Here is a 24033-nt window from a genome sequence, read left to right as displayed (position 1 = left end):
AATCAGTAACTCAAGGGGTGCCGGACATCGAAACTTTGGAGGAAACATAGAGGTGAAAATATGGGACCCTGCAGGAAGAGAAAAGCTTCCGTGGAGGAGAAGGATGCTGTTTTTCTGAGGAGAAAGATCACTCTTACTCGGGCCATTGCGTTGGCTGTGGGCAGCATGGTGGGCAGTGGGATCTTCATTTCTCCTAAAGGGGTATTGCAAAACACAGGCAATGTAGGGGTATCATTACTTGTATGGCTCGCTTGTGGGATTCTGTCTCTGTTTGGTGAGTTGTGTAGCTTTCCTTTATTTATTTTTAAAATGTTGATTTTTACATCCTGAGAAACTCAAAATATTAAAAGATAGTTAGATGATAGATGAGGGAGATAGGTTTGTTTGTGTGTGTGAGAGAGAGATGAGATGATGATAGATGATAGATGATAGATAGATAGATAGATAGATAGATAGATAGATAGATAGATAGATAGATAGATGATAGATAGATCATAATTAGAGAGAGATGATAGATAGATAGATAGATAGATAGATAGATAGATAGATAGATAGATAGATAGATCATAATTAGAGAGAGATGATAGATAGATAGATAGATAGATAGATAGATAGATTGATTGATTGATTGATTGATAGATATGATAGATAGATGATTGATTGAGATAGATAGATATTTAGATAGATGATAGATAGATAGATAGATAGATGATAGATAGTTAGATAGATAGATAGATAGATAGATAGATAGATAGATAGATAGATGATAGATAGATAGATAGATAGATAGATAGATAGATAGATAGATAGATAGATAGATAGATAGATAGATGTAGATGATAGAAGATAGATAGAAGAGAGAGAAATAGAGAAATAGAGATAATGATAATGATAGGTAGATAGATGATAGATAGATGATGATTTCCTTAAAAAATGAAATGGGGAGAGGGAGAATCTAATATTTGAGCTGATGTGGAATATGTGGCTTTTACTGACTCCCAATGATCATGCCAGTGAAACCGCAGGGGCCATTACGCACCACAGGGCAGTGAGAAACTATTGCTAGTAGAATTTGCTAGTAGAATTTCTGTGGGTTTCTACCACGGAAACATGGGCCTGTTTATGCCTCTTATGTTATGGCCTTCTGCTGCCCTACAGAATAGCTTCTTTTGTTCTCAATCCATCACTTTCATATTAAAAATGGAAGAGAAATAGGGGAAATGACAGTGTATCTTCTATTCCATGCTAATTCTTCCAAATGAACATCCATGTCCCTTTCCCCTCTCCCTGAGTTTGCCTATCACATGTTGAAGATTGAATGTGTTTTGGATGGCGTAGACCAGGGGTCTACGCCATCCAAAACACTGGCTGGGGAACTCTGGGAGTTGAAGTCCAAAGTCTTTAAGTTCCCAAGTTTGGACACCCCTGGCAGATGGGCACTGTACGCCTTGTTCCCTGAATTTCCGTTTGCATATGAGGTTTCTCTTTTCTTTGGCTCAAAACAACTCCCTCTTTTTTGCATCTATATGCCTCAGGGGTCTACACTACTTATCATTGCCAAAGAAAGAGGATGAAAGAGGGCAGCAATTTTCTAAATGTTTGCATTTACTGGTCTATATGTTTTGATGTAAATTGAGCGGCCCTTCTGTCTTTAAATAGAGATAAAATGCACTTTGCTGTAGGAAGGAAGAGGCCATGTGTGCTCAGATGCTAATGTTTGATGAAGGAGGCTACCTATCCCTATTTGTGTGGTTCTTCTTCTTTTTAAAAAATCACACATTGCTAGGTATCCCTTCAAATAAAAGGACATGCTCCAATAGAAGCTTTTCCTATGAAAAGTAAAGCAGATGGTCAGCCTATACACCTGTTAGTAAGTCAGAATGGCAGTTTGGTATAGCCCTCCAAAATTGCATATAGTGCACCTGGCATAGCAATGCTTCACAGTACTGTATAACATTTTCACAAGTAGCTGAAAGGGATACAGCAGTGGTGGGTTGCAGGCAGTACACCCTGGTACAGGCGTACCTGTGCCTGCCGGGAGCACCCGGTACTGTTCCAGTACAGTGCTCCAGAGGGCCCACCCACCTGCCCGCCCTCCTTACCTGTATTTGAACGCTTCAGCGCTTCCGCGCATGCGCATGGAGCATACAGCACCTATGCAATGCTCCAAGCAGCTGGAGCATCACAGAGGCATCACAGGAGGTAAGGACGCATGCACATGCTGCATACGTGTGCACACGTGCTGTGCATGTTCATGTGGTGGAGCCCGGGCCCCGTTGCACCATACAGGTTGCAAAGGGATCCAGAATCCACCACTGGGATACAGGTAGTCCTTGAGCCCAAAATTTCTGTTTCTAAGCAAGACAGTTGTTAAGTAAGTTCCCCCCCACCTCCATTTTATCACGTTTCTCACCACAGGTGTTAAGTGAATCACTGCAGTTATTAAGTTAGTAACACCATTGTTAAGTGAATCTGGCTTCCCTATCGACTTTGCTTGTCAAAAGGGCTTAAAAACTGATCACATGACTGTGAGACACTGAAACTCATAAATATGAACCAGTTGCCAAGTATTTGAATTTTGATCACATGATCATTCAGATGCCACAACAGTCGTAACTGTGAAAAATGGTCATGAGTGACTTTTTTCAGTGCCATTCTAACTTTGAATGGTCACTAAACAAATAGATACTTTGGAATCTACTCACAGCTTTCCAGCAAGATGTTTTCTGTCTAAATAGGATGCAGAAACATTGATGAGAGAATAGGAGATAGCCTTTTATATTAGAACACATTTTAATACCTGTTTTGCCATCATGTACTGTATTCTTTTTCGGATGGTTTAAGCTTTGGAGAGGCTAGGGAACAATCGCAAAAGAGATTAGAAAACTATTTTAAATAAAATGACTGTAGTTCTCCAGGTAAAAATCCCCCTCCCTCCCAAGCAATCTTGTGTCATTCATTTTGTTTTGTGTCATTATTTTGTTTTGATTCAAACTATTTCATAGTTGTTGATGCACAGATGAATGTTTGCACCATTTGACATGTATTCTAACCACTGCAGTGGCGCAGTGGTTAGAGTGCAGTACTGCAGGCTGCTTCTGCTGACTGCCAGCTGCCTCCAGTTTGGCAGTTTAAATCTCACCAGGCTCAAGATTGATTCAGCCTTCCAGGTCGGTAAAATGAGGACTCAGATTATTGGGGACAATATGCTGATTCTGTAAACTGCTTAGAAAGCGGTATATAAATCTAAGTGCTATTGAGTTTAGTGGAACTTTGTCCCAGGACAATGGATATGACTTACAACTCTTTTTTGTTGTTGTTGTTGTTGAATTCCAGGTGCTCTGTCCTATGCAGATCTCGGAACATGTATTACAAAGTCAGGCGGGCATTATATTTATCTTTTAGAGACTCTAGGACCATTGCCGGCTTTCCTCCGATTGTGGGCTGAATTTATTATGATACGGTAAGGATGGCTTTTCTTTCTCTTCCTTGTCTAAAAAAGGAAGGAATGCCAGATGATGGGAAGATTTATTGGGAGCTTTGTCTCTTTAAATCTCTCAATGGGGCATGTTCCAGCTGTGTTTTTAAAGGCAGACAGCTGGTGAATGGAGCACCACTGAGATCTAACAAATGTTTGGAAGGAGGGAGGGGGGAAAGCATCTGAAATGGCAGGGAACAGTGGGGAAGAACGAAGAATGGAAGCAATAATAGAGAAAGCTCTAGGGAGACTTCAGATGAAAAACAATCACAAACCAAAGACCTCTCCCTTTCAGTCATAAGATGGATGGGTTTTTTCATTTCTTGCGGGGCAGATACCACTGCCCTGCTTGCAATAAACTATAGACCTGCCTCTCTGGCTCTATAAAAAACAATTTGGGATTGATTGAATGATATTGTCCTCCCCCTCTAAGCCAGATCACTCCTCAATCAATTGAACTGTCTTCCAGGGAACATCTGGGAGCTACAGACTTGAAAGAGATTCCTGTAGCTGGTGGATGACAAGTCTTACATCTATAGAGTAGATCCACTCCTATTTCAGGCCAAAACAATGATTCTGCAAGACTCTTACTTCACCATAGTCAGAACAACCAATACAGATTTATTTCCTTTCAGCAGAGTCCACAGACAGTGTGGTTAAAAAAAAAAAGACCAAGATGGTGATTGTGATGTTGCACCAAAACTTTAGCTTTTTTTATATGTAAGGTATATAAAAATGGGTGGAGTTATAATCCCACAGTCATCTTGACTCTTTTGACCATATACTATGGGCAATCTTGCTCCTTTTCATTTTGTTATTATATTATCATAAGCCAGAAGAAGGTGAAGAGGAAAGCACACATTGCAAAAAAACCTATTATTAATATGTTAAAATTATTAGTCTCTTATGACTTGTAACATTGTACTGATAATTTAGCATGTTGGCTGAAGCTTATGACTTGGACTTTGCATTTAATTATGTGATTTATCTACTGACTGAAACCTGCTAGGCTTTAGCTAGCTTATAGAATTCACAATATAAACTAAAATACAAAAGCAATATTTAAACATTAAATGATATAGTATTTTAATTTAAATATTAAAAACAATAAAAAAATGATTAAAACCAGAAGTGGCTTATTCCACTGTAACTGAACCATCAATGTCTTACAGCAAGGTGTGGACCAAGTCCACCATTTTGATTAAATCATAAACTTTCGTCTGCCACACATTAGAAGTAGACATGTCTCATCGTCTCATTCTCCTCATAGAGGAGAAAGATGAGAAAGACATGAGTTCTCCTCATCTTCTATCCAGTCTTCCAGATGAATAATTCTGAAAGCAGACACTATTTTCACTATTTTCAACTTCATTTCACTTGCAGATTTTTCACAAGTGAGAATCCATAAGTCAAATCTGATATTCTGTCATTTCTGATTTTTATATTTCAGACCTGCAAATATAGCTGTGGTGTCTTTGGCATTTGGTCGATACCTCATTGAGCCTTTCTTTGCTTCTTGCCATGTCCCTCCTCTGGCTGTGAAATTGGTCACAATGGCAGGAATTAGTGAGTATCAGTGAATGCAAGATCAAAGTACTTGTAGTTTATTATCAATAAACAAGTATTTACTACCCAGTCTCAATGTTTTTTTAAGTATCTTTACTCTGAAGTAAGATAAACAACTGGAAGATTTAATAGCTACCAACTGCAGAATGATTCTGATCAAATCAATGATGCTAGATTTTTACAGTTGATGTACAGGAATAGTTGATGAACATAGAATCCAAAACTTGTTAAGTTGATGTCCCACTTTCTATTTCTAACATGTAATCAAGGTAGGGCAGAGTGAAAATCCTGTAGCAATGATTAGTACAAATTTAGCTTATTTGTTTTGACTATGGGTTAACACACATGATAAAACGATGTGTTTGTTTGTTTGGTTTGGTGAACACAGGCTTTGTAAACCAGGTTTTCTCTTTCATGTTTTATCTGTAGTCAGCCAACAGTGGTTTGTTCAACCAACTATCGTTTAGCCTGATTGTGAACTTGGTAATTTTTCTCAGTTCTCAGGATTTTTCTCAACCCTAGTTGTTGGGGGTGGGTGGTTTGTGGGTTGTCCAGATGTTCGTATTTTTTTTCTTTTATTGTTTTCTTCTCTTTTAAAGTACAAGCTGCCCATTATCATTCTGAAATCAGGCAGCCTCTAAATATAATAATACAAAGAAATATAAATCCCTTTGTAAATAGAAATATCCATCATTTCCCCAGATAGCAATACGTTCATGCAGATGCTTCAAAATTTGCAATCTCTCAAATACTCAGAATTGTCATGATTTCCTTAAACTTGTTCCATCCACACACATAACTGGGTATATTTAAACCACACATTAGAACCAAATTCACCCAGGTAGTTTATTCAAGGATGCAATTACTTTTTGTTCAGCCCCAATGTTAGAACCCTATTTAACTTACAAGCCACTTTTTTGTGATTATATGAGCTCTGGTGGTGCAGTTGTTAGAATGCAGTATTGCAGGCTAACTGTACCCACAGTCTGGAGCTTGATCCTCATGGGGCTCGGCCTTCCATCCCTCCAAGGTAAAATGAGGCCCCAGATTGTTGGGGGTAATATGCTAACTTTGCAAACCTTCCACAGAGTGCTGTAAAGCACTAGGTAAAGGTAAAGGTTTCCCTGCTAGTTGAGTCCTCCAGGATTGGGCGGCCTATAAATCTAATAAATTGAATCGAATTGAATTCTGGCTCTAGAGGTGGTGCTCATCTCCGTTTCTAAGCCTAAGAGCCAGCAGTGTCCAAAGACTGCTCCATGGTCAGGTAGCCGGCATGACTAAAGGCCGAAGGCGCACAGAATGCTGTTACCTTCCCACCAAAGGTGGTCCCCATTTTTCTACTTGCATTTTTTACATGCTTTCAAACTGATAGATTGGCCGAAGCTGGGACAAGGAATGGGAGCTCACTCCGTTATGCGGCACTAGGGATTTGAACCGCTGAACTGCCAACTTTCTGATCAACAAGCTCAGTGCCTTAGCCACCGAGCCACCGTGTCCCCCTATAGTAAAGCACTATGGGGTGGTAAATAAATCTAAGTGCTATTGCTATTTGTGAAATCTTCAACATCATTTTTGCCATTTTTTTACTTGCTTCCCAAATCCTTTTTCAAACTGTCCCTCAGTTCCCTTCTCCATTTATCCCCCACCTCTCAACCTCCCAATCTAACTAGACCCATATAAACAGAGGTTCACCGAGAGTTAATTAAATCCTCTAATAGGAAAGAAAGAAACAAGATAAAATACAAAGAATGGAAAAGAATTATATAGAAGTTAATATCAGATAGGGGAAATTGAAGCTCAGCATAGCTCTCCTCTAATTGTTCTAGGTTAGATGAGAGCTATGCTGAGCTCTAATTTCTGCTATCTGATATTAACTTCTATATAATTCTTTTCCATTCTTTGTATTTTATCTTATTTATTTATTTCCTATTTCCAGTCTTATGAGCATTTTATAATTACCAGCCATCCTGTAAGTCCCTAATGCCAGAAAATCTTTTTTTACCATATCTTTTTCTTTAAAAGATATATCCGTTCTTTAAGCATCATCTCTGTTAATTCTTGTTAAAATTCTATTCATCTCTAGAAGCATAGAAACAGTCGTCCTTTCTTGTGGTTGAAATAAAACTAGCTTGAAAGGAACCTCCAATTTATACCTTATTCCCCTTTTTCATAGTTTTTCTGGGAAAGATTTGAAAGCTTTTCTTCTTTGTAACGATAATAACGTTTGGAGATAAAATATAGAGTTAATCAGTCTTTTCTACATGTTCTCTAATTCCAAAATCATTTCTTTTATTCTGATCCTGGGTATTGGTTTAATGTCTGTAATATCTTTTTGAATTCTTCCAGTATCAAACACATTTTTTTGTAAAGGCAACAGAAGTCTGGACAACTTCTGAAACTTGAGAAGAAAATTATTTTCACTGAATTTATTAGCAACGTATCTACCGACATCTGTTAGATCATATTATCTAACATACCACATTCTACCTTAATATCTGTTCGTTGCTTAATTAGTTTTCTTATCAAATCAGTTTAAAGTTTCATCCTTAACAGTGATTAATTTTTGTACACGCCATGAAAACATCCTCCCCCATCAAATCTTCATTGCTAGCATGGAGTGCACTTCAGCTACCTTTGAATCATTTGTATAAGCTTCTGCCTTTTGCGAATTATCTTTGTAAGTTATCTTTTTTTACTACAAATATTGCCAATCAGTTGAATACTATGGTAGTCAAATGCAAACTGTGAAAATTATTGGAAATGCTGGATTGGTAATAACAACCAATACACCATCTTCTCTAGCGACTAGCCATCCCTCACCTCCACCACCAAGACAATCCTAAATTGATATTTCCTCTTCCAAAGGAAAGTTAGACAGAAAATTATTCAGTAATCCATGATTGAAACAAACCATGGCTTAGTGCAATGGGTGAATAAGAAAGTAATTTGAATTCAGCTTCTTCCTGTGCTCAGCTTAAAAGCTACTATTTGACACCATTAAAATCTTAGCATGTACTAGATCCCTATTTATTCAGGAATTCTAATAGTTGCATTCATGCTGCAAAAACATGTAAAAACTCTTGGGCTATAAATACCCTATATAATGTGATACCTTTGCCCATAAGAAGTTCACTGCATGGATAGTCCCCGCAAATTGGTGTAGAATTTGTGGAACAGACAACATATATATAAGCAGCTTGATGAATCATTCAGTGAGTGGGTGATGGGAAGGAAGGAAGGAAGGAAGGAAGGAAAAGAGAAAGAAAGAAAGAAAGAAAGAAAGAAAGAAAGAAAGAAAGAAAGAAAGAAAGAAAGATTGATTCTCTGGAATGTAGTTGCTTATTCAAGGCAGCTCAAAATCATCTCTTTGCATAAATCTATTAAACAACATTGGAAAGATCAGTCAACCAATATGCAGCAGCATATTTTTGCTCGTGACCCGTCAAAACTGCGCTCGACTAAACTGCACCTGATTAAACCGTGTCGCTGACGTCATCAACAGGGCGACAACAGCCAGCGCGGAGAAAGAAGGGCGCTTTAAATAGCACTTTGAAAGCAAGCCGATTCAACTTAAGGTAAGGGTTAGGTTTAGGGTTAGCTTTAGGCTTAGCTTTAGGGTTAGGTTAAGGGTTAGGGTTAGGTTTAGGGTTAGGTTAAGGGTTAGGGTTAGGTTTAGGGTTAGGTTAAGGGTTAGGGTTAGGTTTAGGGTTAGGTTAAGGGTTAGGATTCGGTTTAGGGTTAGGTTAAGGGTTAGGTTTAGAGTTAGGTTTAGGGTTAGGTTAAGGGTTAGGTTTAGGGTTAGGTTTAGGATTAGGTTTAGGGGGGGTTAGGTTTAGGGGTTAATTTTAGGTTTAGGGTTTACAGCGTGCTTCTGTCTCCGCGCTGTTGTCGCCCTGTTGATGACGTCAGCAACGCGGTTTAGTCGGGCGTGGTTTAGTCGAGTGCGGTTTTGTGGTGGAACCATTTTTTCTATGTATAGCTAATATTTTCATTAGTGTTTTTTAACTAAATAAAAAAGAAGAGTTTCAGTTCATGTTTAATTATTTTCTTAACAATTTTAAGCCATTTTCTTTTATTTCATATTTCTTATTCTATCATATTGTTGGTCCAGTATACATTCTTTTCTATTACTTAGCTTAAAAGAAGAGTTTAAAAGATCTCACCTGCGTAATTTTAAGGTAAATTACTTGCACCAAAGGAATCTGGCTTGCTTTCAGGTTTATGGGGTGCTCTTATCCAAACTGGTTGTTATCACTTTCTTCAGTTTTGCAATTAGGATATAGGAAAGAAGCCCTAACTGAAAGCATGATTAAATCGGCTTGATCATTTCTCTCTCTCTGCCAATTTAGCCTTAGCAGTAGTCCTGAACTGTTGGAGTGTGAGTTGGGCTGCCAAAGTACAGACAGGACTCACTGTCCTGAAGATGATCACCGTCGGCCTAATTATTGTTCCTGGGATCTTGGCTCTTAGAAATGGTAAGACTAATCAGAAATCTCATGAGAAATTAGATGAGAGGGAGCATCAGAAGAAAAGGAGGTTGACAAAATTACAAAAAACAAAACAACACCAAGAGGCTCTTGGAAAGATAAAGGAAAAAGAGATAGAAGACACTTAGGGACTGACCACTCTCAGAAATACTTTAATGGGTTTTTTTTTATCCTTTACTTGAAGGGTTATTTTTATCCAAGTCAGACTTAATTCGCTAGTCTAAGGCAGGAGTGTCAAACTCAATTAGATTGAGGGCTGCATCAGGTTTGTGTTTGATCTGGGGGTGGTGGCCAGGGGGCATGGCTAGCTTGATGTCATTCATATCGGAGGCCCCTGTGATGGCCCAAGCTCTCCACCAGCGAAAACAGGCTCCCAAGCTCCATTTTCTGTTGCAATGGCCTCCTGCAACCCTCTACCAGGGAAAATGAAGCTCAGCGTTTTCCCTGACAGAGTCTCCACAGGCTGGGCCTTGGAGACCCCGTGTTTCCAGGCCAGGTCTGAGAGCCAGATCTAAGCACCCTGTGGGAACGGATACGATCCACAGGCCTTCAGTTTGACACCCCTGTTCTAAGATGCCAAGAGCCTTTTTGTTCTTAAAGATTCATACATTCATTGAACTAATGTAATTTCTGCTAGCTCAGCTTTCTTGTTCTTTTTCTAGAGATCTACCTCTACAACTCCCAGAATTCCACAAAGTTTTATTATTAGAATCCAGCTTTTAGTCTCTACTAACATGGTCACTGTTAAGGGTTTTTAAGAAGAAACTAGACAGCTACTTATCTGAAACAGTGTAAGTTCTTCTCCTGCTTGAGGAGAGGGCTGGACTAGAAGACCTCCAAGGTTCCGTCCAACTCTATTCTATTCTAAGGCATGGCTGACTGAGTAAGAGAACTGGAATTATGCAACATTTAGTCTCAATTAAGTTGTCAAAGAAGGACCCATGGGGCAAGGATCCTTCACACATGCTTCTGAGATGATTCCACCAGCAATTATTTCTCCCCTTGTTTCCTGTTCTGGGTATTTTCTACTCAGAATCATCTCGAACTGATGGCAAATAAATATGTTAATAAGAATGGAAAGTTCTCCTATTGTTTAATTTCCTTGCCAGACACTGATGTTGAGACTCTCTCTCTCCTTTCCATTTACTCTACAAGCAGATTGAAATATTGTCATGCACAACAACTTCATTTCTTGCAGGGTTGTCCATAGATATGTTTTAAAAAATTGCAATGATGGCTACAATGATGAGACTGAAGCTCAGTCTATTTATGGGCAACACAATAATAAAAAATATGCAGGACTTTGACTGCACCATCATCAGTTTTTTTTAAAAATCATACCTTGTGGATACCCCAGTATCTTCAGAGGTTCTATGGGAAAAGGAGAGGGAAAACTCTAGAAGAGAATACGAATATATATGTGGGTTTTTTAAAAGAAGGTGGCTATTGATTTAGGTAGCCTTTAAATTCCAGGAATGTTAGTTGTTTACATTCTCTTGTTCAGATAATACCAAAGTTTACATTAGAAAGATGCCAGTTATAAGATAGTCATTGACAGGGGTGGGTTCCGGCAGGCACTACTGCTGGTTTGCTCATGTGTGTGCTGCTTGTGCATGCGCAGTGCAATTAAAATTGTTCTGCGCATGCACAGAACCGAAAAACAAGATGGGGCCAATAGCACTGCCCGGGGAACCAGTTCGGGGGTGTGGCGGGCCTGGGTTGCTGCTGGTTCCAGCCTCCCAGGCCGCCAAACCACTACCGGTTTGGCCGAACCGGTAGGAACCCACCACTGGTCCTCGACTTACCTTATAATTTAGTGAGTGTTCAAAGTTACAACAGCAGTGAAAAAGATGATTTATGACCATTTTCCACACTTACAACCATTGCAGCATCCCTATGATCACGATCGAAATTCAGAGGCTTGGCAACTGACTCACTCATACTTATGACGGTTGCCATATCCCAGGGTCATGTGATCCCCATTTGCAACCATCAGACAAGGAAGGTCAATGTGGAAGCCAGTTCCACTTAACAATAGTGTTATTAATTTAACAACTGCAGCAATTCACTTAGCAACTGTGGCATGAAAAGTCGTAAAATAGGACAAAATTCACTTCACAAATGTTTCACCTAGCAACAGAAATGCTGAGCTCAATTGTAGTCACAAGCTGAGGATTATCTGTATTGCTCGTTACAAGAAAGAGGAAAAATACGTTCTCCCTTTTTTTTTTAACTAGGTCATAATGAAAATTTCCAGGATAGTTTTGACACAAGTTCCTTAACACTTGAAAAGCTGCCTCTTGCTTTTTATTCTGGGATGTTTGCTTATGGAGGATGGTAAGTTTCTAAATTATGAACTTTTTAACTTTTTCCTTTTGTAAAAGGTAGAAGGGACATTGATGCACCCTCAGAGTTGTAACTCATTTCTTTTTTAAAAAAAAATCTATTTGGAAATCATCACATGTAATCAACTTTCACAAAATTCATAGCGGGATGCAAGTATCATGTTAAGCCATATGATTGGTTTGCTTTTATTTTTAAATTATGTCTATTGCCATTCCAAAGATAATTTTCCTGGATTTGAGTTTAGCATATTTTATGAGCAAACAGTATTGTTTGTATACTACGGTTTATGAGTTCATGCAATATATCAGCTGAAGCAGTAGTTGGGCAGTGCATTAATAGCCTTAAATGTTCTCTATTGCAGTGTGTCTGCTATTTTTCCCTAAATGTATCACAAACTTTTTTAAAGCTATGAGCTGCCTTTTTAAGGTTGACAGAGCCTGTCTGAATGAACTGTGAATTGCATTTCTGAAAACTTTAAATTATAACGGCATTTTTGTAATTGGCTTGATGCTGTTTATGTGATTAGGCATTAGCCAATAATTACGGCTCTCCTTTAAGATAAAATGCAAAGTCTCTACTAGAACAAACTATTTGAAGTGGATCAGGGCATATTTTGACTCTTGACTCTTATTTGTTTCAGGTTCTATATAAACTTTGTAACAGAAGAAATTGTAAATCCTAAAAAGTGAGTGTGCAACAATAATCAGCCATTTTGCATTTATTGTTGTTATCATGTGACATCTAGAGGGTGTTCTTGCCAAGGAAATTTAGTAGCTATGTATTATACAAACTACAGTCTCAACCCAGGAGAGAACTAAACAATTAAAGAGGGGAGAGAAAGACTAGAAGATCCATAAGTTTCGCAAAAATTTGTCGGACAACTGAGAAATCAGGGGATGAAGTTGAAATGTTGTAAATGAGTAAAACTGAGAAGTTAGCAGTTGTTAGAGTCCAAGAATATGCTATATATTTATATAATATATTGGATTTAAAAATACATATAATATGTAGTGGATTCAGGGGTGGGCTTCAAAAATTTCAGCAACAGATTCTCTGCCCAGTTGCTGGATGGGCTTGGCCATAGTGGGCATGGCCTAGCTTGCCTTCTGCACCATGGTGGTGGGGAGCATTTTCGCCTTCCCCAGGCTCCAGAGGCTTTCCTCGAGCCTCTGGGAGTGCAAAGCTTTCCTCCCACACACACCGGAGGCCTTCCAGGAGGCCCATTTCCCCCCCCCCTCCCCAAGCCTCCGCATGGTCCCTGCACTTACCTTGCATCCAAAACGGGCCACGTGTAGACTCCTGAAAGGGGTGGAGTAGGGTGGGCAGGGCCAGCCAGGGATGGGATTTGGAGGTTCTCCGAACCGGCCATAACGTTAGCTACAGGTTCTCCCGAACCCGGACAAACCCGTAGCAGCCCACCCGAGTGGATTTATATATCATGCCAATCCAAAATTGCTTGTCATGCACATTCATGACCAGGGAGCCGGGGGGGGGCACACTTGCGACTTGTAACAGTTCTATTCCCAAGGCTCTTTTGAAAAACTCTGCTACTCTGAGGTCAGGAAGCAGAGGGTGCAGATCGAACAAAGTCCCAGGACAAAAATCTGAACTTGGAACAAGGAGTTAGATGACAAGGAACTATCAAGTCCAGTACACCTCTGGCACGTCCATCTGGTTTTCTTGTCTTTTTATCAAAGGTCTAGGACAGCGATGGTGAACCTTTATTGGCTCACATGCCATAAGGGGAGAGCGCATGGGGGTCATGCGTGGGCGTGCCACACCCATAATGCAACACACAAACCCCCCTCCAGTGCCCATGCATGAGAGGCGCTCTCCCCCATTTTTTGCATGCTTTTTTTCACCCTCCCCAGGCTCCAGAGGCTTTATAGGAGCCCGCGGAGGGTGAAAACAGTCTCCCCACCCACCCACCCGAGGCTCTCCACAGGCTTCAGGGACCTTCAGGAGGCAGGGAAGCCTCCTGAAGGTCCCTGAAGCCTGCGGAGGGCTTAAACCGACCCCTCGAGCAAACCGGAAATCTGTTCCCAAACTTCCGGTTTGCCCATAGGGCTGGTGTTTTGCTCTCTGGAGGCTTCCAGAAAGCTCCTGAAGCCTCCAGAGGGCTTCCAGGGGGGCAAGGGAGGCTCTTTTCGCCCTTCCCAGGCTCCTACAAAGCCTCTGGAGCCTGGGGAGGGTGAAAAATGGCTTTAAAAAAGGCTGAACACATGCATGCTGGCCAGCTGACAGGGCAACGCCTTGCATGCTCTGACAAATGGCTCTGCATGCCACCTGTGGCGCGTGTGCCATAGGTTCGTCATCCCGGGTCTAGGATGAACCAAAAAGAGTTATTAGGGCTTAATTGAAGAAAGCCCATGCCTCCTAACAGCTCCTATGTCTTGATTGTCTGTTCAAATCTGCAATCAGTCTATCAAGTTTACCTGCCAACTTTGTTCAGTACTACAACCAAGAGCTAGTGCTATCTGCAGCTATCTTAAGAGTGCCATCTATTAACTTCTTCCAGCAAAGATCTCCTTTTTCTTCCCAGCATTCTGATTTTGAAGACTCTGTTATTCTTGGTCACTTCAGCAGTTCCTCTGAATAAACTCCTATTCTCAGGTTTTATTTATAACTTTACTATGACAGAGTGATTATTTTGGATCCTGGACTGTACCTTTATGTCAGACAATCTGTTGGCATCACCAAAATTGCCATAATTAAAGAGCTGTTTCAATGGAGGCAGCCAGGAAAATAACATAACTTATCAGTTCTGCATCAGAAAAAAGGAGAAAATAACAGATTATGTTAACTGGTTTGCTTGCCTTCTACTTCTGTACAGCTAAGGCTAATAGTTTAATGTAGCCTAGAGTTTACTCTGTTACAGAGTATGCATGAAATTATGCTGGCAAAAGGGTTGAACATTTTTGTTGATTCCAAATCTCCTGTTTATGTAACAGGCCTCACAGTTCAATGCTCTCACCCTTCCTATTTACCATCTACATGAGGCCGCTAGGTAAGGTCATTTGTTGAAATCCAGAATAACAGAGTTGGAAGGGACCTTGGAGGCCTTCTAGTCCAATCCCCTGCTGAAGCAGTCAGGAAATTATATCAAGGTTTTACCCGAATGCATGGAAGCTTTGTGGGTTTGGAATAGAAGGAACACTTAAGCTCAAGTCTGAGTGGCTGTGGATGTTTGGACCTCCTGTATCTGGAGTGGTTCCATTTTTAGTACTAAACAGGATTGCACTTCCCTTTTCTGGGCTAGTGCGCATTTGGGGGGGGGTGTCTCTTATTCACAGATCTTGCTTAAGCATTAAATAGGAACTATAGCTTTGAGTGCTTTTACACAAATTCATGTAGTGCACCAATTCCCATACCAAAATTGTCACAACTCATAAGTCGGTTATCTTATCGTTGGACGGTTGCAACCAGAGGTGGTATGCAGCAGGTTCTGACCAGTTCTGGAGAACCAGTAGCGGGAAATTTTGAGTAGTTTGGAGATCCGGTAAATACCGCCTCTGACTGGCTCCACCCCCATCTATTCTCTGCCTCCCGAGTCCCAGCTGATCGGGAGGAAATGGGGCTTTTGCAGTAACCTTCCCCTGGAGCAGGGAGGGAATGGGGATTTTGCAGTATCCTTCCCCTGCCACACCCACCAAGTCACACCATGCCCAGCAAGCCACACCCACATAGCTAGCAGTAAAAAAAATTGAATCCCACCACTGGTTGCAACATACTTTATATGAGATACCATTGAAGACTACTAGGAAGCTGTAGCAAGTCCAGATTTCAGGGGCACAATTGCAAGCAGGCCTCAACCTGCCTATGTAACACCTGCTCTGTACTTTGCACCAGTAAGCTTGTGGGAGCAATTTTGGTTGTATACTGCTTAAATAATGGTTACCATGTATAAAGCCCATCATGGCATACGGGCTGGTTAATCTAATGTTAGACATAGCCAAAAGATAACGTACAATTATTGCTGGACTGCATTAAAATTAAGTTTTTGTTTTTCAGGAACATTCCTCTGGCAGCAATAGTTTCCTTAATTGTTGTTACAATCTGTTACATCCTTACTAATGTATCTTACTATGCTGTCTTGACACCACAAGAAATTCTCAGTTCAGATGCAGTAGCTGTGGTGAGTGTCCTTTGCTCATTATTTGCAATTCTTTAAGTGCTGTTAGTAAAACCAGGAGTAAGAAGACATACTGGAGGGGGGGGGATCAGGTTCATTAAAAAAATAACAAATTGAATGCCTAAAGTAAACTGGTTTCATGGACCACGAAACAAGCACACAAAGCATTCAGTAAAAAAATGCTTGTGCACCTAAAAACAATCAAAATTAAATGGTTGCCATAATATTAATGAAGACATTTCTTCATGTGGAATCAAAACTCAGGAACCCCCCCCCCTCCAAAAAAAATCAAAGCTCACTGCTGTGTTTATTAGATGGTTCATCCTGGAGAGCTGACCTCCAAATAGTGGAAGATACATTCTGCAGACAAAGAAATGGAGTCATATTTATCCATTTCAGAAAGGTGGGGGAAATGATACAAGCACATGTATGCATAAGTAATACATATTCATAAGTAATGATGGATAGATTTCAGGCTACTTTCTGAGTGAAGAAATTTGCATTCTGCATTATAATGTTGTTATAAAACTTATAATAGACTGTTGTGAGTAGAAGTTGCAAGGTCACATTCTTTAAGTCTCAGTTTGTCTACTAAATAGTCCATTCATCTGAAAATTGATTCCTCTCCCCATACTCTTCAAAGTAAAGTAATAATACATCTGTCTCTTTAGTTGTCAAAATGATGGACGTGTATATCTTTGATATTTTAACTGTAAACCTTTGAAAATGCCTTAAATCTCTACCACTTTATTACTCTGGAAAACATCTAGAAATTAATTGCTCCAAAACTAAAGTACAGGTATTCTCTAAGAAACACTTTAAGGCTCCATTAAATGAACAATTAACAACAAAGTCAAGCAGGTAAAATCCTTTAAATATCTATGCATCTACATTCAATGTTCTCCTACTGATCTATTTAAACAAGAGAGCTTCTAGTAAAAGTCTCCAAAGTGCCTCTCGCAATTAAATTATGCAGGTCAATTTCATAACCATTCTGTCCAACAGCTATTAAACTATTTAAAGCTAAAGCTCTGGGTTTGATGCTATATGGCAGTGATGGCGAACCTTTTTGGCACCGAATGCCAAAACAGTCATGCAAAAACGGTGCACGCGCTTCTCAGGGCTGCACTCAGAAAAGTCAAACCTCCAGGTTCTAGCACGCATGCACACCCAAAAATCAGCTGGCTGGCAGCTGTGCAGGCTGGTTTTCAGCAGTGCTCCTCACGCAAAGGGATCGCTCTTCGGAAAAGCTGAACTTCCAGGTTCCGGCGCACATGCGCACCCAACAATCAGCTGGCCGCTGCACATGTGCACACCAGTTTTCGGCAGTGCCATGCACAGCTGATCATCTCACATGCATGTGCGCCAGAAACCCGGAAAAGAAACAGGCAAGGCTGGGTGTGCCAGGCAACATGGCTTCACGTGCCACTTTGGGTTTTGCTAAATTTTGATTGAAGCAAAATTTCAACCAAAGAAGTTTTGGGGAACTTCCTTAGTTTATTCATCTTGCTTAATAAGTTCCAATATAAGAAGGCAAATTAATGACAATGTGGCATCTTGTGGTCTTGTCACACTACCTGCTTTGGGACTTGATAAAAACAGAGGATTGGGGATCTGGACATTCAAAATGCCAGAGCCAACCTCTCCCATCCCTTTCATAGCACAAATATTCCTCCTCCCCAGTCTATCTGGACATATTTCCATCACATTTTATGTAATATCAAGATAGTTCCTTTTAGGATAATAACTGATAGATCGGGGGTGAAATGCTAATGGTTCATGCTGGTTCGCCCGAACTGGTAGTAAAAAAATGCTACCAGTTCAAGCAAACCAATAGTCAGCTGTGCAACAATCAGCTGTGCCGCACAATTTATATTCATTAGAAATCGCACAGCACAGCTGATTGTTGCACAGCTGAAGGTCGGATTTTTTCTAAAAAATATTTTATATTTTTAATACCAGTTCGCTAAAAATGCTAAAAAGAGGGAAATCCTGCTTTTTAGCGAATCTAAATCGTGTGGCATAGCTGTTACCTCCCCCTCGCTGTTCTACTTACCGTTGCAGACTCAGAAAAGGCTTCTGAGCGTCTACAATGCGCATGTGCGTGAAACGCACATTTGTGAACCGGTAGCAGACTTCAGAGCATTTCACCTCTGTGGCAGATATATAAATATCCCATATGAAAATTGAACTTGTTTCTGTTCAGATTCAGACATAAGAAATTGTCTCTCATATACATGAAAATATCCTTTGTACACCAAAGGTGATCAAATTAATACTTCCAATTGTTAATAACTCTTAATTGCCTATTGTAAACAGGAGGCACTTATCCTTCCCTTGAGATCTTCAGAAATCTCAAAGGCCTTGCCAAATTCTTGTCAATATGTGTAGCTATTTAAAAATGCCTGTTTCTTCCCTCATGCTATCAAATGTTAGCTGCTAACTGCTTTAGGATTTTCTTGACATTTGACATTTTCCTTTTATAGATATTGCTTTGTGTTCTGGTCTTTTGATTGTATTTGATCTTGGACCATAAATAATTTTGGATGGATACTTGATTTATGATTTGTTATTGTTTTCCATTATACTGAATTAATTTCATGATTATTATGTGAATAATTGTAAACTGGGCCTTACAGTTACTAGAATTGAAGCAATGGATAAATACCATTTTTTTAAAAATCAATAAAATAAATTAAAGAATACATTTGGAGATGTCAACCACCAAAAAAAATTTAAAGTTAATAAAATGAGCACTGTATTTGTCTTGCCTTTTATTACTGTGCTAGTTCTCTTGAAAGATACCTAAAGAAAGAAAAATATGTAAAATAAAAGAGTAATAATTTCTCCTTCTAAATGTTATACAAATATATAAAGGGAAGGGAAAAATAAAGATTCCTCATTTTTTTCCCCTAGAGTTTCACTGATAAAGTTTTCAAGAACATTTCTTCTGGAATTCTGATCCTTGTAGCTCTCTCATGTTTTGGTGCTTTGAATGGAGGAATATTTGCTGCATCCAGGTAAAATCTTGAAAAGTATTTTGAACACCATAAATTGGATTCTGACTCTGGTTACTGATCTTTCAAAATAATATAAAGGTATAAAAATAAATTTAAAAAGAAGAATGGAATGAGTCATGTATAAATACATAGCAGGAGTGTCAAACTCAAGGCCTGGGGGCCGGATCCCTCCTGCAGGGTGCTTAGATCTGGCCCACGGCCTGCCCTGGAAACAGCGAAGGACTGGCCCATGGTGCCACCGTCAGTAACAATGGAGCTCAGAGAGGCCACGCGCAGCCCTCCTGAGCTCCGTTTTTGCTGGCAGAGGGCTGCTGGAGGTTGTTGCGGCCAAAAATAGAGCTGGAGAGGGTAGTTGTGGCTGAAAATGGAGCCTCAATGAATGAAATGGAGCTTCAATGAGGGGCCATAAACCCCTGGCCACACCCTCTGCCTCTGAGGTCAATCACAACCCTGATGTGGCCCCCCAATTAAATTGAATTTGACACCACCAATACTATACCACAGTATACAATACTATACTGAGGTATAGTATTAGAAATATATGTTTTGGTTCCTTTTTTTCAAATAGCAATTTTATAGGGAAACTTCTAAATTCTAATGAATTATAGGAAAAACAAGCCATCACAATAAATCCTTAATATAAATAAAACATTTATGTGTGTATCCACATTCTTTAAAGAGAAGAGATGGCTATAAAAAAGAAAGATATGAATTTATGTAATGTTCTGATACAGTTTAAAGAAAAACTTAATATAGCATTGAACATACTATAGTTCTTATACTGCAAGTTTTTTTAAAAATCCAGCAAACAGATACATATCATAAGTTTACATGTGCCACAAACCAGAGATGATTGGATTCCAACAATATTTTTTTTTAAAAAAAAAAAACACTTTTTAAAAATATCACTAGCATTGCAATGATGCATTTTAACAATCTTGCATTGTTCCAACTTTCAAGAAGCAAAATATAATTCTATCACTGGACTTATGCAAGATACTATTGGGTTTTTTAAACCATAGTCTGATGAACAAGCAAGTTAGCACATAACTAAGACAAGAAGCTGTAGTTTACAAACAACAATGAAATTAATTTTTGTGCTTCACTGTAACCAATACTTGGCTTTACTTAAAGCTATCTTTATTACGTAGGATGCTGTTTGCAGCTGCGCGAGAAGGACAGTGGCCAGCTCTCTTTTCAATGATACACCTGGAAAGACACACTCCTGTCCCAGCTTTGATATTAATGGTATGAGCTTACATTTCAGAATTCTACCTCCCTGTTCTTAAATGAAGGAACTAAGAATTTGAGAATGAAGTCTACATGTCCTTTATTTAGCAGAATCCTATGTTATGATCACAGATGTTTCATTTTTTCCAAATAATTCCCCCCAAAAGCCCTTCAGCTAACATTTGATACAGGTTCTCATAATTAACATTCCCATCACTTAGATCACCAATCCAAACTAAATTGGTTTCTCTGATCTGACCTATAATCAGGTCTAAATATCTGTATTAAAAGAAAATTGTTGCTACTGTTCAATTTTGTTGAGTAAAAGGACCAAAAATAAATGTTTATATGTCCTGTTGGTTTTCTTTCTTGACCCAGTTACCTTTGGTCTACTTGATGGTGTCCATTGGTGACCTTTATGGACTTTTGAACTTCTATAGCTTCTCCCGCTGGTTCTTCATAGGACTTACCACATTGGGGTTCATGATACATTGCTATCGACATCCAACAATACTAAGACCTTTTAAGGTAGGATCAATATTGAATTAGAAACCAGAGTTGTGCTTCTAGTTTTCTGGAAGAAAGACATTAACATAGGAACATAGGAAGACATAAGTAGAAAAATAAAACACTGATTCAGTTAAGACATAATGGAAACAAATGGTTTCTTGTCCAATAAATTATTATTTCTTCTAATTTAGTGTTGTATCTTTATCTATATTCATGATCATCCTCGTTCATTCATAATTTTTTATCCTTTCGTCTCTTTCTGGATTGAAGCAAAGAAGTAAAGATCCCTAAATCTTGACTGTAGTTTGCTAATGAAATATTTAAAACATAAAATTCCATCATTCTAGTTTACAATTGATTTTTAACTGTGGAATATGTTTAATATTTAATCAGGATTAAATGTAACAATCATAATTACATATTGTGCATTGTCAACAGAAACATCAATTTATGTTCTCATTTGAATTCCCATGTTCTCAAACCAACAGTAAAGGATTCATAAAACCACACAAAAAAGAAAATCCTGCATAGCACATGAATAATTTATTGGCCGTTTGATTGGCAGGATTATATAAATATATTTTGATTGTTCTTCCTCATGTTGTAAACTTTATAGTTGCTTGCATGTTCAAAGATGGCCTGTCGATTACCTTCTGACTCGTTCTTTTAGGTGCCTCTGTTCTTCCCACTGGTATTCACAGTAGCCTGTTTCTTCATTGTGGGGACATCACTATATTCAGATCCTGTGAACACCAGTATTGGATGTGCTTTAACTTTATCTGGCTTACCTGTCTACTATCTAGTGGTTCAGAAAACTAGAATACCAGGCTGTTGTACATCAAAGTTCAGTAAGTATAGCCAGGAATACTACTATATTGGGAAGGTACCAGGTCATATGCTCACTACTCTGACTACTTACTTACTTTGTTTGTCAAACATGTACAAGATAGCAGGTATAAGTATGAACATGGACATGAACAAAGGAAATGAATACAAATAAATGGGGACAGTAGGACAGGGATGGTAGGCATGCTGGTGCGCTTATGCACGCCCTCTTTAAGGACCTCTTAAGAATGGGGTGGTATCCACGGTAGACAGTTTAAGGTTGAAGCTGTGAGGTTTTGAGGATGTAAAAATGGAGTCAGGTAGAGCATTCCAGGCGTTGACCACTCTGTTGCTGAAGTCGTATTTTCTGCAATTGAGTTTGGAGTAGTTTACCTTAATTACTTCATTGCGCCGTTTTTGCCGCCCTGCTCCACACTATTCTGTCCATGTGCTTCTTTGCACTCTACTTTGCCACTACTTGGGCAGTAGAAGGAAAAGGACATAGGGTCAGGTAGGAGTCAGGTTACCTACACAACAGGTTTCATCCTATCTCATCAGCCAGTCTCAATTCATCAGGAAGGGGAAGTATGCTACAGTCCCAAGAGCTAAATAGTTTTGACTGGTGGGATCTAGGAAGAGAGCAGGGTACAGCAGGAGGCCATTCGGGTAAAAAATGGGCTCTGTGGGGGCTGCCTGCAGGTGCCCCCGTGGCCCATTTTCGCAACAGAGGCACCGCAGGCCAGTCCTTTGCTATTTCTAGGCCAGCCCCACAGGCTGGATCTAAGCTCCCCACAGGCCAGATCTAGTCCACAGGCACTGAGTTTGACACCCTTGGTCTAGGACCACTAAATATATATGCAATAGAAATAAGTTATTAATATTCCGTCTATATAGTTCTAGAGAAAACAAAGAATATGTTCAGCAAAAAAAAAAATTGCAAGAAATTCTTAGGTGAATATTTTTCAGAACCTCTTCACCAACACGCCTATACATGAATATTGTGTTGCTGAAATTCAAATAAGCCATATGCAGTTAATGGCATTAAAATTTAATTTTAAGATAGTACCAAACAAAATAGGAATGTATTCACAAGGAAATATATGGTTCAAGAGAGCTGTAGCTCATAAAAATGTATGTCTTTTAATAAAATGTGCTAGCGTGAGAAGATGCTACTAAGCCAGTATTTGAAGCAATGTAATTATTCTTTTTTAACTGAAGGACATCAAATGATAGCGCTCTCAAAGGAAATATTTTATTGTTTCTTCTTTGGAACTATTTAGACTCTATGACAGTGAAGCTACAGATCCTGATGAAGGTGACTCTTCAGGAAGTCCAGATGCATTGAAGGAGTTGTGTATTGGAGTAAGGAAAGCAGTAGACTGCAAGGAGCCTGCAAAATCCTCACACTACTACTGTAAGGAACATGCCTCCAAGCCATTTTAAAGCAAGCAGCAAGAGATAAAATATGTGAGAATCCCTTTCCATGAATTACCCCGTTTCATTTTGTCTTTTAAAGGTATAAGACTGATCGTCTGCCCAGAAGCTTGAACAAGCAGTTTATAAGGAATAAAAATAAATCAAAACCCTTTATGAAAAACCCAACAGCAATATCTGCAGAACCTTAAGCAAGTCTTAGTTCAGTATATACAGTAACCATAATGTTCTTGTCCAATACATCACTTCCTTCTTATGATATAAATAAGGAATCTATTGTCATAGGAAATGTGGGATTGCAACTCTAAAAATGTTCAACCTTGGACAAAAGTATAGTAAGAAAATTCAGTTCAAAAATGATGTATAAAATAGAGATTGAAAATGTTTCAAGGTTTAAATTTCCACATCCAAAAGGTTCCAGCCTCAAAACCATTGCCAACCTTATCAGAAATGGTCTGCCATTGGAATATCCTGCTCTGACTCTACCAAAAGAAAAAAGTGATTTCAGTATAAGCTTTTTCTACTTACCATTTTCAGAGCCAGAACATTTTGTTAAGATTGGAATACTTCTGATGAGACTGATGTTTCTGAAATCTGGCAATTTAAATCTTGAAATGATCTGCACACTACTACTAGAGAGACATATCCCAAGTAAATATTCTACACATATGACCCTAAAAATTTAGGGCAAGTGTTGCAATCATTTGTTTTAATGTTTGTTCCATTTGTTTCTTTAAAAATATACTTGTAAGTAATTTTTGTAATGGAGGTAATCAGATTTTTTTAATTCCTTGAAAATAATAAATTATAACTGTGCATTCTGTAAATAATTGCTTCTAAGCCTTAAAGAATGCTGAAGCACTAGCCAGAGTCATGTTTAAAATCAACAACAAAGGGAACACGGTGCTTCAGTGGTGGGTTGCAGGTGGCATGCCCTGGTATGGGCGTACCATTCCGGTACAGTGCTCCGGAGAGCCCACTCACCCGCCTGAGCTCCTTACCTCT

The 24033-nt window shown here is 39.2% G+C and overlaps 1 protein-coding gene across 1 annotated transcript; it reads left to right on the top strand.

Moving 5' to 3' along the window:
• On the top strand, positions 1 to 24001 carry LOC106557360 (cystine/glutamate transporter). Its single transcript, XM_087723012.1, has 12 exons — positions 1 to 274; positions 3337 to 3463; positions 4929 to 5044; positions 9394 to 9519; positions 11769 to 11868; positions 12518 to 12562; positions 15889 to 16012; positions 18926 to 19029; positions 20181 to 20277; positions 20638 to 20787; positions 21440 to 21617; positions 22875 to 24001. Exons 1-12 carry the CDS (start codon positions 61 to 63, stop codon positions 22937 to 22939), a joined length of 1446 nt encoding a protein of 481 aa, XP_087579138.1. The 5' UTR covers positions 1 to 60; the 3' UTR covers positions 22940 to 24001.
• The last annotated feature ends 32 nt before the right edge of the window (positions 24002 to 24033 follow it).

Source organism: Thamnophis sirtalis, unplaced genomic scaffold (genome assembly GCF_051295495.1).
Source record: "Thamnophis sirtalis isolate CommonGarterSnake01/CBP01778 unplaced genomic scaffold, rThaSir2_p1.2 scaffold_9, whole genome shotgun sequence".
Taxonomy (NCBI): Eukaryota; Metazoa; Chordata; class Lepidosauria; order Squamata; family Natricidae; genus Thamnophis; species Thamnophis sirtalis.
Note: the sequence above shows the minus strand (reverse complement) of the source record. Positions and strands in the feature narration are given on the sequence as shown.

Bases quoted from the DNA above. Each gene is read 5' to 3' on its own strand.
- LOC106557360 (XM_087723012.1), top strand. From the start codon at position 61: ATGGGACCCTGCAGGAAGAGAAAAGCTTCCGTGGAGGAGAAGGATGCT. The intron at 19,030-20,180 runs GTAAAATCTTGA...TTTATTACGTAG, and splicing joins GGAATATTTGCTGCATCCAG to GATGCTGTTTGCAGCTGCGC. The intron at 20,788-21,439 runs GTAGGATCAATA...TCGTTCTTTTAG, and splicing joins CAATACTAAGACCTTTTAAG to GTGCCTCTGTTCTTCCCACT.